A 13,599-nucleotide genomic window follows, 5' to 3' on the forward strand; every position below is an offset into this window, starting at 1 on the left:
AGGAACCGATGACTAGATCGTCCAAAATAAATAATCTTGACACTTTTTCTTCTCGTTTATGGTGAATGATTTCCTGGAGATGCACTTTCCTGCTAAGCGAGGAAGGAATTTGCAAACAAAGGCTGAGAGATTAGCCTCATCATTTGATGACCCTGTCCGAAAACAAGTTAGGTAGTTACTAATTAATCAGTAAAAAACAAATCTTCTAAAGTCAGATATTATCTGGATTTAAAGGAAATGCATCATTGCAACGTTCCATAGACACATGGACCAGGAGGGTCGGAGACAGATGCAGGCCTCGGGATGCCAATTGGTTTCGCTTTCTCCTACTTTTAATGTATAATCAACATGGCCGATCGGACACTCAGGATATAAAATCCAGACACATCTGACACATCTGAACGGTTCTTTTGCCTTCTCGGCCTGCAATAAGAGCAAATACACACCATATTCTCCTCCTCCAAACCCTTTCTCTCTTTTTCCCTTTTCTAAGTCATTTTACGCCCTTGTTGTTTTTTTTTTGTATCTTTTAAAGAAACAATATGTGGCGTAACGTTGTTTTCCCAGGTTTAAAGATTTGTTCCTGGAGAGACTTGGGACATTCAACGGTGGGAAGCCATCTTTCAGTCTCTTGTAGTCAGTAATTCTTACGACAGTTATACTTTTTATTGGACACTCAACACTCAAAGGGCAACGGTATTGTCAGGTTATCCAAGACGTCAAACTCAAGAACACAAAAGTAGTATCTCTCCCCAGAACTTATTCTCTCTTAACTGTTGCTACCTGTTTAAGATACGATTGCTAGACACGCTGGGGTGCTGGGGCCATTTTTTTTTAGGTCTTCGCATAAATTGTTTTATAACAGGGGTTGAAAACATGGTTTAAAAAATATGAACCCTGTTTTATGCCATGATAAGTACTGAGAAAAGTTTTTACTAAAAGTATCTTTAAAGGACAATCCAGTCATCAAATGTATGCCTGGAGCTGCAGCTTCTCCCAAAGGTAAGCCACATTTATGAATTTATTTATAAAAAATGTAATCCTGACGAAAGCCTGTTATTTAACAGAGGAAATAAAACTTGCCACTAATCCCGAATCTGTATGTAAACAGCTTTGTCTGAACGTGACTCAAACTCATTTGCTTTTAATGGGGGCGAGAGAGAGATTTGTTCCAACTTGTGTTATTATTACCAAATAAAACGTATTAATCACCCAGTTTCCCAGATAAAGAATCGCCCGTTGTCAGAAATGCAAATAATTTGTGTAATGGGTTAGATCCCTCCCAAAGCCAAGAGGTGTATCCAAACACCCTTCAGATTTGGTATTAACTGCCCTGGAATGCTTCCTCCTTCTCCAGAACAATGCGATGTGATTCTCCGTTCAGTGATCTATCCAGGAGACATCGGACAGACCCCCCCTCTGATCATGCTCTCTTTGCAGCTTGCGTTCTTTTTCCTGGTCACGCTGGGACAAGTCTGCTGCCAGCCAGGTACGTTACCTGATCGGAAATCGAGAGTATCTGTATTTTATATATTGAAACACAAGAAATATGCGGTATATGAAGGGTTAACCGCTGCGAGATTCTCTTGCAAAAAGGGCTGTATAAACAGCGGCAGGATGACTTCAAGCTCCATATGTTATACAGGACCAGCTCAGCCCTTCTTGTAAGTGAAATTCTTCAAGGTTCCACCTTTTCGGCTCACCGCAATTCACCTGCAGCTCATGGTTTAGTGAATAAACCCCTAAGAGAAGAGAAATTAGAGAGTGAAAGCGTCTGTGTTATTCTTTGGAGAGTGGGGGTGTTAGAGTGAAATTACGTTTTCACTTTCAAACTTTTTTTTCTTTAACACGTCGAATGCCAGAATCGAAGACAATGCAGTGATTGTCTGCCTCCGCGTGTAATATGTTGACAGACTACGTGTTGGCAAACTGCTTTTCTGAGAAGCAAAGATTGGCTAATGTTATAAAAAGCTGATGAATAATAATTGAGCGTTTTCTAATCTCAGTGTGATTTATTTTCAGTCTCATTGCTAATACAAAGAAATATGAAATGCAACAGCGATGAACATTATAGCTTAATATTTTGCAATATCAACTATTTTTAACATAAAATCATTAATTATTCAGTATTTCTTTTTTTATTGTCATCTACTGATAAAGCTTTTTGTTTGGCTAATGTTTTTTTTCAATCCTTTTTGTTCTGGCATGAGTCCAAGTGTCCCACCATTAACTTAATTGTAGAAAAAAACCCCAAACATTGCTCCTCAATAATCCCCTCCTAGGTATACTAGCAGAAAACACCATGTCCTTGTGAAGTTGTCAGCTCCTCTCATAGGCTTGGCAGGTTTTTAGCGTAGGGTCCAATTTTACCCATCTGGCAGGAGTGTAAAACTCTAATGTTCAAGAGACAAAGTGTTCTATGTCCTTCATAATACAAAGAATATTGCCATATTAGCCCATAGAGTATTTAGTCAAGGTGGATACCTTTTATTGGGCCAACATATAAGAAGATGTGAAGTTCTCCAAGGTTTTGGGACCTCACGAGTATCTGGTTACTGGAGCCTAGATGCTTCTGTGGGTTTGTAGATCCCTGTTTTGTCTTTCTGTTGGACGAGGCTGGGATCCCACATTGCCAATGACCTTAGGCTATATCTCAGGTGGCATTATGATCACAAATGGAGCGTAAAGTTCTAAAAATGGAGTGTGAATCAACAAAACATTTTCCATGCTTGGTAAATTTCTCTGCAATCCATTTGTTATTTTTTTGTTCGAAAAAACATATTTTTGGAGGGTTTGCAAGAATTCTATGCACGCACTTCAATATAAAGTGGCAACTTAATGACTTGGATTGAAGTCTATTGTCCTACCGCCCATTGGCCCAACTACAAGAGTGTTTCTCAACGACTACACTCCTTGTTTCACAACGTCAGCAACGCACCTCTTCCTGTGAGAAACTCTGTGACTTCAGAACACCTTCCCTAACCTTTTACGCACCCCTTTGAGAAAAGTCTTTGTAAATCGTACGAACGTTTGTAAATGTTTCTGTATTATTTATAAAAAGTAAGTTCTACTGTGTTCTTTTTTTTAACTGTTGCCATTTTATTTATCATGTTTTGCAGATTTCCCACTTAACAAAAAGTTTACATTTATATTAATTAATGTTTTTGATGGCTGTATATGCACTTTAATAGTTATAACATTGTGACCATAGGAAAATCTATTAAGCTAAAGCTCCCTTATCTTCTTTGTGTTAATAGAGTGCTTGGGTGGTAATGAGAGAGCAGGGCTATTTGGTTAAGGATACACCATGGGGGGGTATTTAATTAAGTCCTCAGTAAAACCAGGTCACGTGCCTATGCCCGGCCATTTCTACCTCTTATTTTTGGATAGGCAGCCATGTTTTGGTTGTAGATGACCATGTAAGACAGAGTTAGCAGGAGCCATTGTTTAAGGATGTTGCGGGAGACAAAGCGGAAGGCGACCCCCAACGCCAACGGTGCCATACCGTGTGTGTGTGTGTGTGTGTGTGTTAATATATTCAAAGTGCCCCACCTGCTGCCAGAATACTTTGCTGTGTTTTAGTAACTTTTAAAAGCGCTGTGAGGTACCGGCCGCACGTGAAGCTTAACCGCCAGCCTGATGTAGATGCACGTGCACAGTTCATCTAAAATCACGCGACCCCGGGCATTAGGATGCGGTGATCCGTTTTCCCTCTGCATGCTTCTATTCAGGTGGCCCGTTAAGCAGCACTTGCCTCACTGTAAGTCTCATAGGGGCCCCTGGCATATTTGTTCAAACCACTGGATTCACCAATCTCTTATTTTCAGTCATACGCTATGTCGGCCATTTTGTTTATGAAATTGTGTCATGCCAACAATGAAAAACCTCTGCTGGTTGTTAGGTCCTGCTAATAACGGTCTGTTATTTGCTTGTTTGTCAGCAGACAAAAGTATAAAAACCATAGCAGATTTTCTAAGAAAAAAAGATTCACAACTTTAATAATTGACAATTTTTCTGGAAAAACTCTGCCTTTTTTTCATGAGGCTTTCCTTTAGTACATTCAGAATGGCTTCTGGCTGTTTTTGTTGTGCCTGTGCAAATGAGGCGTCATATCCCAGTACTACACATGATCCGAAAACGAGCACAGCATGTACCTGAAACTGTCCTGTTAGCTAATTATTAGATCTGCGGACTTTCACATTTAACAGATACTTGTAATTTTATGGTTCTGTGGTTTTCTGAAATGAACCCACTTTCCTGTCCCACCACCTTCTGACACTTGGACGTTAACCCTCATGGATGCCTGATTAAAAACCTATGATTTCAACGTGAAATAACGGTCACTGTCTCGGTATTTCAGAATTTAACACACAAATATAAAATATTTAGTAATTATTTCTTTACTGTGTGATACTCCACAAATCCCACGTGTTCTTTGAGCACCAACGAACTCCACGAGGGGAAAGAACATATTATTTTTGATAGGGGAGTCACGTGCGCATGTTTATATGGCGTTTGCCACATTTCTCTTCTAGACCAACGCTCTGCCAATCTACGAAAGTTTCCTCAGTGGCTGACGGGGCTGATAGCGGTAGCCGTGTTCCTTTTTCTCGTTCTCGTGGTTTACGTGGCTAACAGGGTGTGGAACAGAAGAACACAGTAAGTTTTAGCGCATCCTTCATTATATCTCACCAACCGGACACATATATTTGTATTTTCGTTGTAACGTTACAAATTCTAACACCGTACATGTAAATATGTTAATGACCGGCTAGCTCTTAGTTGCTGTCAATGTTTCACATTTATCACGAAGCAAGCTGCATGGTGTAGTGGGGTGTATTGCGCAATAGTTGATACATTAAGCTCTCACTCGCTTCTGGCAGCTAAAGCAAACGCCAGCCTGGGGTATTTATTTTATAGATGTACACGTTCCTCGTGACTGGCTCTTCTGGTTTTTGTGCCATGAGTGGCATACTATATCCAGTGCCCCTTACTGCGTCATTAGTGCCATAGCTCGATAGTTACGCACCGCAGACATTAATCTTGATGCTTACCGATATGATTATCAGTATCATGTCATTCAGATACCCAGGGTAATAATTGGCTTATTATAATGATGAACATCACTAAACTAGCTACAAGTGAGAAATGTTATTCAAAGCTGTGACGGGAACAACCTGTACACCCACTAGGCGATCATTCCTTCTCCCCATGGCCACAGGGAACATGAGACTTCAACCATCAGGCCAAACTAGCACCAAAAACAGCAAAAAACATAACTCTTTGGGAACCTCAGTCACACTGTGGTACATAAAAGCATAACAATAAAGTACTTTACCCCAAGGGCTGCTCCATTAACAAAGCAAGACTTGTATTAAGATAAAACAAGAACTAACGTTATTAGGGAAACAATTACCACCAGCCTCCAAGAGCCTTTCAATTGACTAGTGGTGAGTTACAACCAGCATGCATCACACCATATGTAAAACATGATATGCAGATCATATGCAATTTATGCAACCAACACCAACGTAGAGTCTCCTGCCATCTGAACTTATAGTATTGGTCAGACAGGAGGAAGAGGAAACTGGGATCTAGCACTCCTCTAGCACTTGCCAAGAGGCTTACACATAAATCCAAGCAAGGGAACCAGATATTGCACTGCAATTAGTGTCCACTGTCACCTGCTGGAAGTATGTAGTGCAATCCAGGGGTCTGCCATCGATAAGGGGAAATATAGCCTCCAGGTAGCCCCCATGTCACGGAGGCTTCCGTTGTTTCAATACATTCTAATGTCTTACAGTTGAATGCTTGGTGGATTATAATTATCTCCTGGAACCAGTAAAGCATGGAGGAGAACTATTAGAACAAGAGGATTGGAGGTTTAGATGTAAAATAAGGACGTTTTAGTTTCCTGGATGGTAGACATCTTATCCTTATCATCTTATAGTGAGGGAACTGACACATCAGACACGCATAAATCTTCAATCCAAGATTAGACCGAGGACTGGTTAAGGTCTGAGTCTTTACAACTAAAACAATGGTCAGACGATGGGCCAAATGGGTCATATCTGCCATCATATGGTATGTTTCTTGGTATACAGAGGTATATCCTCTCTGCATCTGTTGGCATTATAAAACTAAACAAAATATTCATACATTTACTTAAACTAACAAAGGGTTTAGAAGCTCCCAGACATTGCACCATCCCTTGGAAATTTTGTGGGCAGTTTAATGCTTTTTGACTTCTAATGAATTGCAGCTTTCATCTCTTAACTTTATTACCATTCCAACAACCGGAGAAGAAATGGTTCAAATACTTGTTCTTCAACTTTTTCCATATAGAGGAACACATATTATTTGGAAGCATGGCTGCCGACTGTCCCGATATGGCTGAAAGGCCTTCAGAGTAGCAAAAGAGTCAGCTTTATACAGAGAATTTCCAGACAAACATGCTATGCTTGTCTCGTGCAAACAATAGTTACTGTTTTTATCTTTACTAATGTGTAATCTGTTCTCCTACAGAGATATCAAGGACCCAGACATGGCGATGAAATCTACAGATGAAGATGTGACCTCCAATGGCACGTACCACCAGTATAGGGTGCATGATGTCAGGTGTGTATGGGATACATATTACAACATCACAGTCCAGGCTTTATGATATCGAGGATTTTTTTATATTAATTTAGCTTTTAAACTTTGCAACGGATGGCCGAGTAAAATCTGGCCTGGAGATAATATTATTAACATAAACGTCAAGAGCAATCTCCACGTTAACAGGCATCCTGGATTTGGAGGGGGGGGGTTCCAACATTTCACGTGCAAAATAAATCAATGATAATAAAAATAATAATTAAGTACACATAAATAATTTACTCATTCTCACCACTATGAATAAGATGTACTTTGACACAGCAAAAACTAAACAGCAGGAAACACTAAGCAAGCAGAAAGCGCTCGGGTACAGAGTCGCTTTCTTGTTACAGTTTAACTACTTTGCAGTACAAGTTGTGTTCCTGTTCACAGTGTAAATGCTACAAAACGACACGGGAGAATGGAAGGAAGATAATTAATAGTGATTCTTATTAATAACGCCATTATTACAGTTACATGTCTGGCATTTGTATATTTTCTAGCTCTACTAGACTAACATCATGATTCCTGCTAAATAATGGAAGGGCTCAGTCCTAATGACTCAGGCACTGACAGTCTGACTAATGGAAGTCTATGGAGGAAAGAATTTCATTGTACAAGCAGGACATCATTAGCATATCCATAAAATGGCAAACAGCCCAAGATATCATGATGGCAGCCACTAGATCTGTGGGTAAAAGAAGATTATTGGAACAAAATTAAATAAAACCCGTTTTCTTCAATGCTTAACTACACTACAGTATACAGCACTCTATTTAAGGCTCTAAGAAAAAAAAAAACTACCGTATTTGCTTTTCTATGAGCTTTACCCTTTACGTGCCCAAAAAAAAGGAATTCAATGAAATTTGGGAAAAATATTTTATTTCTAATGAGGCAAAAGGCAGAGCTGAATTAACCCTTCAAGTGCCCAAGGAGAAGAGGGATAGATATAAATACATTTATAACACATTCAAAACCGACAGGGACAGAGGGTGTGACGGGTCGTGTCTGGCGGGGCAGACTCTGATTCACGGTAACGAGGATTGATGTGATTTTCCTTTCTAATTGCAGATCCAGTGAGCATGACAACGCGTATGAAAACCCAATCGAGGTCACAGACAACGTACTCAGTACTGCTATGTAGCGATGCCAATTCCTAATAGGCTATTGTATAGGGTTGGTCTGGAAATAAGATGGTAGAAGAACACCACAGGGCATGAAGGATGACGTTGCGATCCTTCACTGAACCAGAAAGAACGGGGAGGAAGATACAAAACCGACACTCAAACAAACAGATAAAGATTTTGGGGAAATAAATAGATTCATGAAATACAATCACAGTCTGACGGTTCGGAATAACCAGAATAATAAATTCTGCAAAATTCTGCAAATTGAGTAGTAGATCATGTACCCCATTCAGCAGAGGATGTCTGGCCCCCCAGATTATCAATGGATGAATATCAATGTTAGTTGAAAATATTAAGAAAATGCAATAATAATAAACAGATTTGTAAATGTAATAGATTTTTTTTATGAATGAATGAAGAATAAATGATTGATTTCGTGTAACTTTTATTTCTCAGATCAGATGGTCATTAAAAAAAAAAGGTTCTATTCAGTTAAATAGCAAAGAAATTAAAATACATATTCACTAAGGCTGCGCAGTCAGCAGGTAAACCCGTTCCACGCAGGGCACTAAATTATTAATCCAAAGGGTGTCAATGTTTTGCTTAAACTGTTAATAATAACTCCGTACGCCTAAAGTCAGCATTCGTCCGGTTGAGAAGATTCATTATTAACCATTTCAAAAACTATATTTTTACAAGCAATTTAGAACCTTTCAAATTTAAGTTTTGAGACGTGGTATAAAGCGTCTAAAGGTGCTGTTCCACTTGATGATAATAAACCTCATGCTATTCTTTTTGTTCTGATTTAGCTGTTGTGAACATTGCTGGATTATTATATATGTGAGAAGCTATTATTTATAGGTGGGGTTGTGCGTCTATAATGACTTTTTCACTTTAAATGCTACACTAAGTGTGTTAGTCCAATGCCGACAGCCAGGCAGCGTTGTGAGAATGTTAAGACATGTTTAGAAACAAACCGAGTGTTCTGCCAAGAAAATAACCAGTTACTGTTAGTGATGATTTCATCGGTACAAGAAAGTAAATTCAACATAACCAGTTAGTTTACCAAGATCCTGCAAGACCTCTGATAGATTTAAAATGGTTGTGAAGCCACAGATGGTATAAAAGAACGACGTTTCTACACCGCACCCTCCTCATCCACAGAAACTCATTTAAGGACTTGTCCCAGAAGGAGGTAATTTGGGACACTTTGCTAACATTACAGGACTGGCCCAATTCTTTTGGGATATGTGGTGAATGCTGCCACAAAGTGTCGCAAGTATTAGCCAATAGTTTGCCATTCACTATGGGGGGTCCCAACTTCTACCCCCGGCAAATTGGGACGCTGGCCGACGGAGCACGGAAGGCAGCGGTACTTAGCATGCGCTGACATGGTATCCCCGACACCGGAGAATGAAATTGGAGCCGCGGGATTGTGGTCCTGAATGCCGCGGTCCTGCTGACAGAGATAGAGAGTGGCAAAAGCGGGGCGGTTGGAGGCATGGAGTCGCTGTTCTAGGCCTCGGATCTCCCAGCTGGCCTATTGCACAGAGGAGCAATGAGGATTCTGCTTGACACAGGGACACTGACCCCAGGACCTGGTACATAAGCTTTTGGGACCTCGGAGGTTTTTGGGACCCTAGATGGAAAAAGAGACCGCCGAGACCCCAAAAGCTTATGCAGTTTTGCATCTTTTCAATAGAAGACATTAACGTTAACCGCAGCCTCCATTCCCTCTTGGGCAACTACGGCTATATGCATCTTTCTTATCACGGATAAAATGTTATTATATAATTTGTCCCGCTGTAATAAAATATCAGATCGAGATGACAATGCCTGAGACTGAGGCGATGATGCACGTGAATGCTACTGATAATGGCGACGACGTTACAACGTCTCAACAGCATTCTTCTGACAACACCCAAGATATGCCGCTGCGAGACGCCTTTCCACCCTTTCGGGACATATTACAGACGTCCTGCCGATTCCAATTCTGTGTACCCGACAGCGACTTCTCACACAGACTCATTTGTTACCCTGCGAGTGCGCTGCCAAGTCACCGGTGGCAATCAGCGGCATCCATCTCCCCCGTCGCTGATACGGCATTGTCATGATAGGAGTTGGAGGCTCCTGACAAGGAAGGTGGAAATTGTGTAAGAACCTCCATGCTGAGCCAGACGCTGATACCGCGTTAGGCCGAGCTCCTGTAGAACTGCAGGGCCGGCAGATAACATCGCGAGCTGATAACATGCTGGTTAGAGCATTTTGTAACTCAGGCAGATGAAAAGGTTCACGTCGTCGGCCTGATGAATAAAAGCTGATTAACTCAACAGGCAAATTAACATTAACCCCTCGCTGTATTGTGACGGGGACAGTTTGATTTATCCGCACGGCGTGCATTCAGACAGGTACAACCCGGGGCGATAAATCAGACAATATACACCGAGGCTGGCTGAGAGTGAAAAGAATTATAACCACCTGACTATGTTCAACCTCACAAAACTAAAAGTTCCCAAAATGGCTTGGTGGAACTCCTGCCAAACTTTTTTTTTTCTTACTAGCATTAACCCCTTAAGGACAATTGGCGGTCCCTAAACCCATTGAAAATAATGCATTTTGAGTCCATTTTTAAATGGACGGATATCTAAGTCAGTATGTAGCTGCCAAGTCCATGCGCAACAATGATTAATGTCTAGAATGTTTTTAACACAAGGTTTCTTCGTACAAGACTTTATGCTTCTTATTGTAGCCTTTTTGATGACCGGGATATATAACACAGGACTGTTATGCTTTTGTATTGCAAAATTATTTGATGAAAAGCCTGTTAGGTGACTTTATTTGAGACGCAGGAGGAAATAGTGGATAAACGGATCTCATATTACGTTTTCATCAGTACGTGATTATCAGCGTGATAGAGAATTCTGCTTCTTGACTTTTAAAGACTTTCTTATCAGAAAGTAATTAAGGGGGGGGCATCTTTAGTCTGGGAGCTTGCAGGTAACTGGTGATAGCCTTGATTAATGTGGTTGCTACTGTATTTACGCAAGTTGCATGGTTAAGGCAGACAGAAAGCTTCTCCAATGGTCAGCAAACGCACACAGATCCATTTTCTGGAGCCAAGATATGTTCGAGGGTGATAATTCATCACAACAACAAAGGACGTTTATCTTTTAAATCTCCTGTGACTTTCCCCAAGACAGTTAACTCTCCTATTCTGTGGACTACAACTCTCATCAAGCTCATTCGGCATCGTATTGTCTGAGAGTAGTGAGAACTGTAGGCAAACCCCCCCCCAAAACAATAGTACTCTTCAATTTACACCTGATGTAATCATTAATACAAAAAAATGTTTTTTAAGACAGTAATTATTTTATACATATCTACTGTCACTAATGATGTCACAAGTGTGCTGCTTTCATCACATTTCATGTGTTACCTCTAGCATATGTTGTCCCGGAACTTGCAGGACCTGTAATAAACATTTTTAAAATGCATGTAAATGTTTTGCTAGTGCTGCAAAGGTTTCCAAGAACTTTAAAAAATATATAACTTCGGGTACAACGGACCTTTAAAGATCCGTATCTACCATATAACCCGTTTACGGCTACCTTCTAGTCTACCCATTTTCATGATGTAAAGACCTTAATCAGTCCTTGGTCTTTTCCTAGATTCAGGATAGCCTTATGCCTATCCCATGTATGTTTAAATTCTTCTGCTGTATTCAGTACTGTAGTCTCACTTCAGCTGGGAGGCTGTTCCACTTCTATACCACCCTCTCAGTAAAGTAAACCTTCCTTACATTGCATCTAACCAGGTGACCTGGTGGGTCCATGGGTCCTAGGCAGCACCTGGAGACATGTTCTTTCAGGATAGATTAATGGAGAAAGAGAAACGTTCCCGCTCTTTCTCCTCAAATCTATCTGATCCAAATCTACAAATGTTGGCGAGTGAGCATGGATGTGTATGAGAGGGAGTATGTGCTCGAGTGTGTAAATTTGTGCAAATGTGAGAGTGTGTGTGAAAATGAGTGCCAATGGGTATGTGGGTTACTGGGGTTTGTGTGTGAGCATAGAACGGTGTGAACATGAATGTGTGTGTGAACATGGATGTGTGTGTGAACATGGATGTGTGTGTGAACATGGATGTGTGTGAACATGGATGTGTGTGTGAACATGGATGTGTGTGTGAACATGAATGTGTGTGTGAGCATGGATGTGTAAGTGTTTGTGTGTGAGCATAGATGTTTAAGTGTGAGCATGGATGTGTATGTTTAAATGTGTGCCAGTGTGATTGTGAGCTACTGGGGAGGCAATGATGGGGGCAAGTGCCAAATACAGGATCAAGGAGGCCAGGTTCACGTAGAAACGGACGAAGAAAGACAGAAAAACACGAAGGCGTAAGATAATCATGATATAACATAATGAATGTTCTCGTTCTTGTGGTGGTGGGGGTCAGAATTTCATTCTCAGGTTGTCAAATAAAAGGAAATAAAGACAAAAAGAATATTTTTCTCAATAAAAGCTTTTATTAAATATGAAAAAAATAGTTTACATGAATTAATATTTACTAGTAAAACTTTTTTTCTTATAGGGTCGTCTTATATTCAGGCTTTTTTTTTTTTTTTTCCTAAGTGAATATTCAGATTTTGGGGGGTCGTCGTATAATCGAGCAAATGCGGTAATATTGTACGATAATTTAGCTTGTGTATGATTAATAGACTCACATACGTTACGGATAGAACTCTAAAACTTTTGCTTAGAACACTTAAGAACATTCAGCAGGTGCCAGAGAAGGTCACCGCGTTGCCCTCTAAGCATTATAACCACTCACTTTGCCTAAATGCTGACCACCACCCTCAGAATCCAGTTAGAAATACCAATAGAAGGAGGAATAGGGTTCCGAGGGGCAAGAATCCTGTAACAGTAGCCACCCTCTCATCAGAGGTTCTATTGCACACAAACCCTAAGAGTCTGTCATCCTGGGAGCCGCCGTTATCTTTCCATTACACCTGCTACAACTGCAAGATGCAGCTGAATATTTTTTATTTTTTTGCTAGAAAACTGGGTTTTGGGATTGTTAATTATTCTCAGGGGGACCTAATCTTTAACTGGCAAACGGCATCTCTTAACTGCCTGAAACCTCCTCCTGTAGCAGCAGATAATACACCATCTGCATGAATAAACTCAATTATCTGGCCCCGTGCAGCCCCACTGACATGACTGCAGGAGCAGATAATACATGTGCAATGTGTAATAATGACACGCAGCTCACGATTATCTTCCTGATATATATCCGTTTACTTAAATTGTTTCGCTATCTAGAAATTACTTAGGATAAGCATTGGTTTCGGCCTCTGTTGTGATAGCCTATTACACGCTGCGGTGCCGCGGCTTTTACCTGCAGGGTTGGGTAACCTGCAGCCCTCCAGTGAGTACTGGACTACAAATCCCATCACTACAGCCGACTGGACATAGACTCTTATCGGTACCCTAACCATGCAATGTTTTCCTCAGTATCCATTTACTATTTTCTAGGTGTGTGAGCAGAGACGTCACTCAAATAAATGTGCCCTTTAGCTGTGCACACCTTATGTGACTAGTAATAAGACCTTTTAGTAGCCAGCACCACATAACCATATGTCCATCAATGGTGGACATTCTAACAACCATAGAGGAAAAAAGCAACATGCCTCTTTACATATATTTTGACTTTTAATAAAATACATTTTTTGGAATAAATAGATACAGTGTAATCAAATGTGACAATTTAAAATTCACAGATTTTAAGAAAAATATATTTTGGGACATTATTATAAATTGTAAATATTGTATTAATA

At 40.4% G+C, this 13,599-nt stretch overlaps 1 protein-coding gene across 1 annotated transcript; it reads left to right on the top strand.

Moving 5' to 3' along the window:
• Positions 1–1,359: 1,359 nt before the first annotated feature.
• Positions 1,360–8,205, top strand: PDZK1IP1 (PDZK1 interacting protein 1). Its single transcript, XM_053469516.1, has 4 exons — positions 1,360–1,489; positions 4,536–4,659; positions 6,526–6,618; positions 7,708–8,205. Exons 1-4 carry the CDS (start codon positions 1,426–1,428, stop codon positions 7,778–7,780), a joined length of 354 nt encoding a protein of 117 aa, XP_053325491.1. The 5' UTR covers positions 1,360–1,425; the 3' UTR covers positions 7,781–8,205.
• The last annotated feature ends 5,394 nt before the right edge of the window (positions 8,206–13,599 follow it).

Source organism: Spea bombifrons, chromosome 6, assembly GCF_027358695.1.
Source record: "Spea bombifrons isolate aSpeBom1 chromosome 6, aSpeBom1.2.pri, whole genome shotgun sequence".
NCBI classification, from domain to species: Eukaryota; Metazoa; Chordata; class Amphibia; order Anura; family Pelobatidae; genus Spea; species Spea bombifrons.

Excerpts from the sequence above, each read along its gene's own strand:
- PDZK1IP1 (XM_053469516.1), top strand. The coding sequence starts at position 1,426 with ATGCTCTCTTTGCAGCTTGCGTTCTTTTTCCTGGTCACGCTGGGACAA. Across the intron at positions 1,490-4,535 it reads ACAAGTCTGCTGCCAGCCAG|ACCAACGCTCTGCCAATCTA; the intron begins GTACGTTACCTG and ends TTTCTCTTCTAG. Across the intron at positions 6,619-7,707 it reads TATAGGGTGCATGATGTCAG|ATCCAGTGAGCATGACAACG; the intron begins GTGTGTATGGGA and ends TTCTAATTGCAG.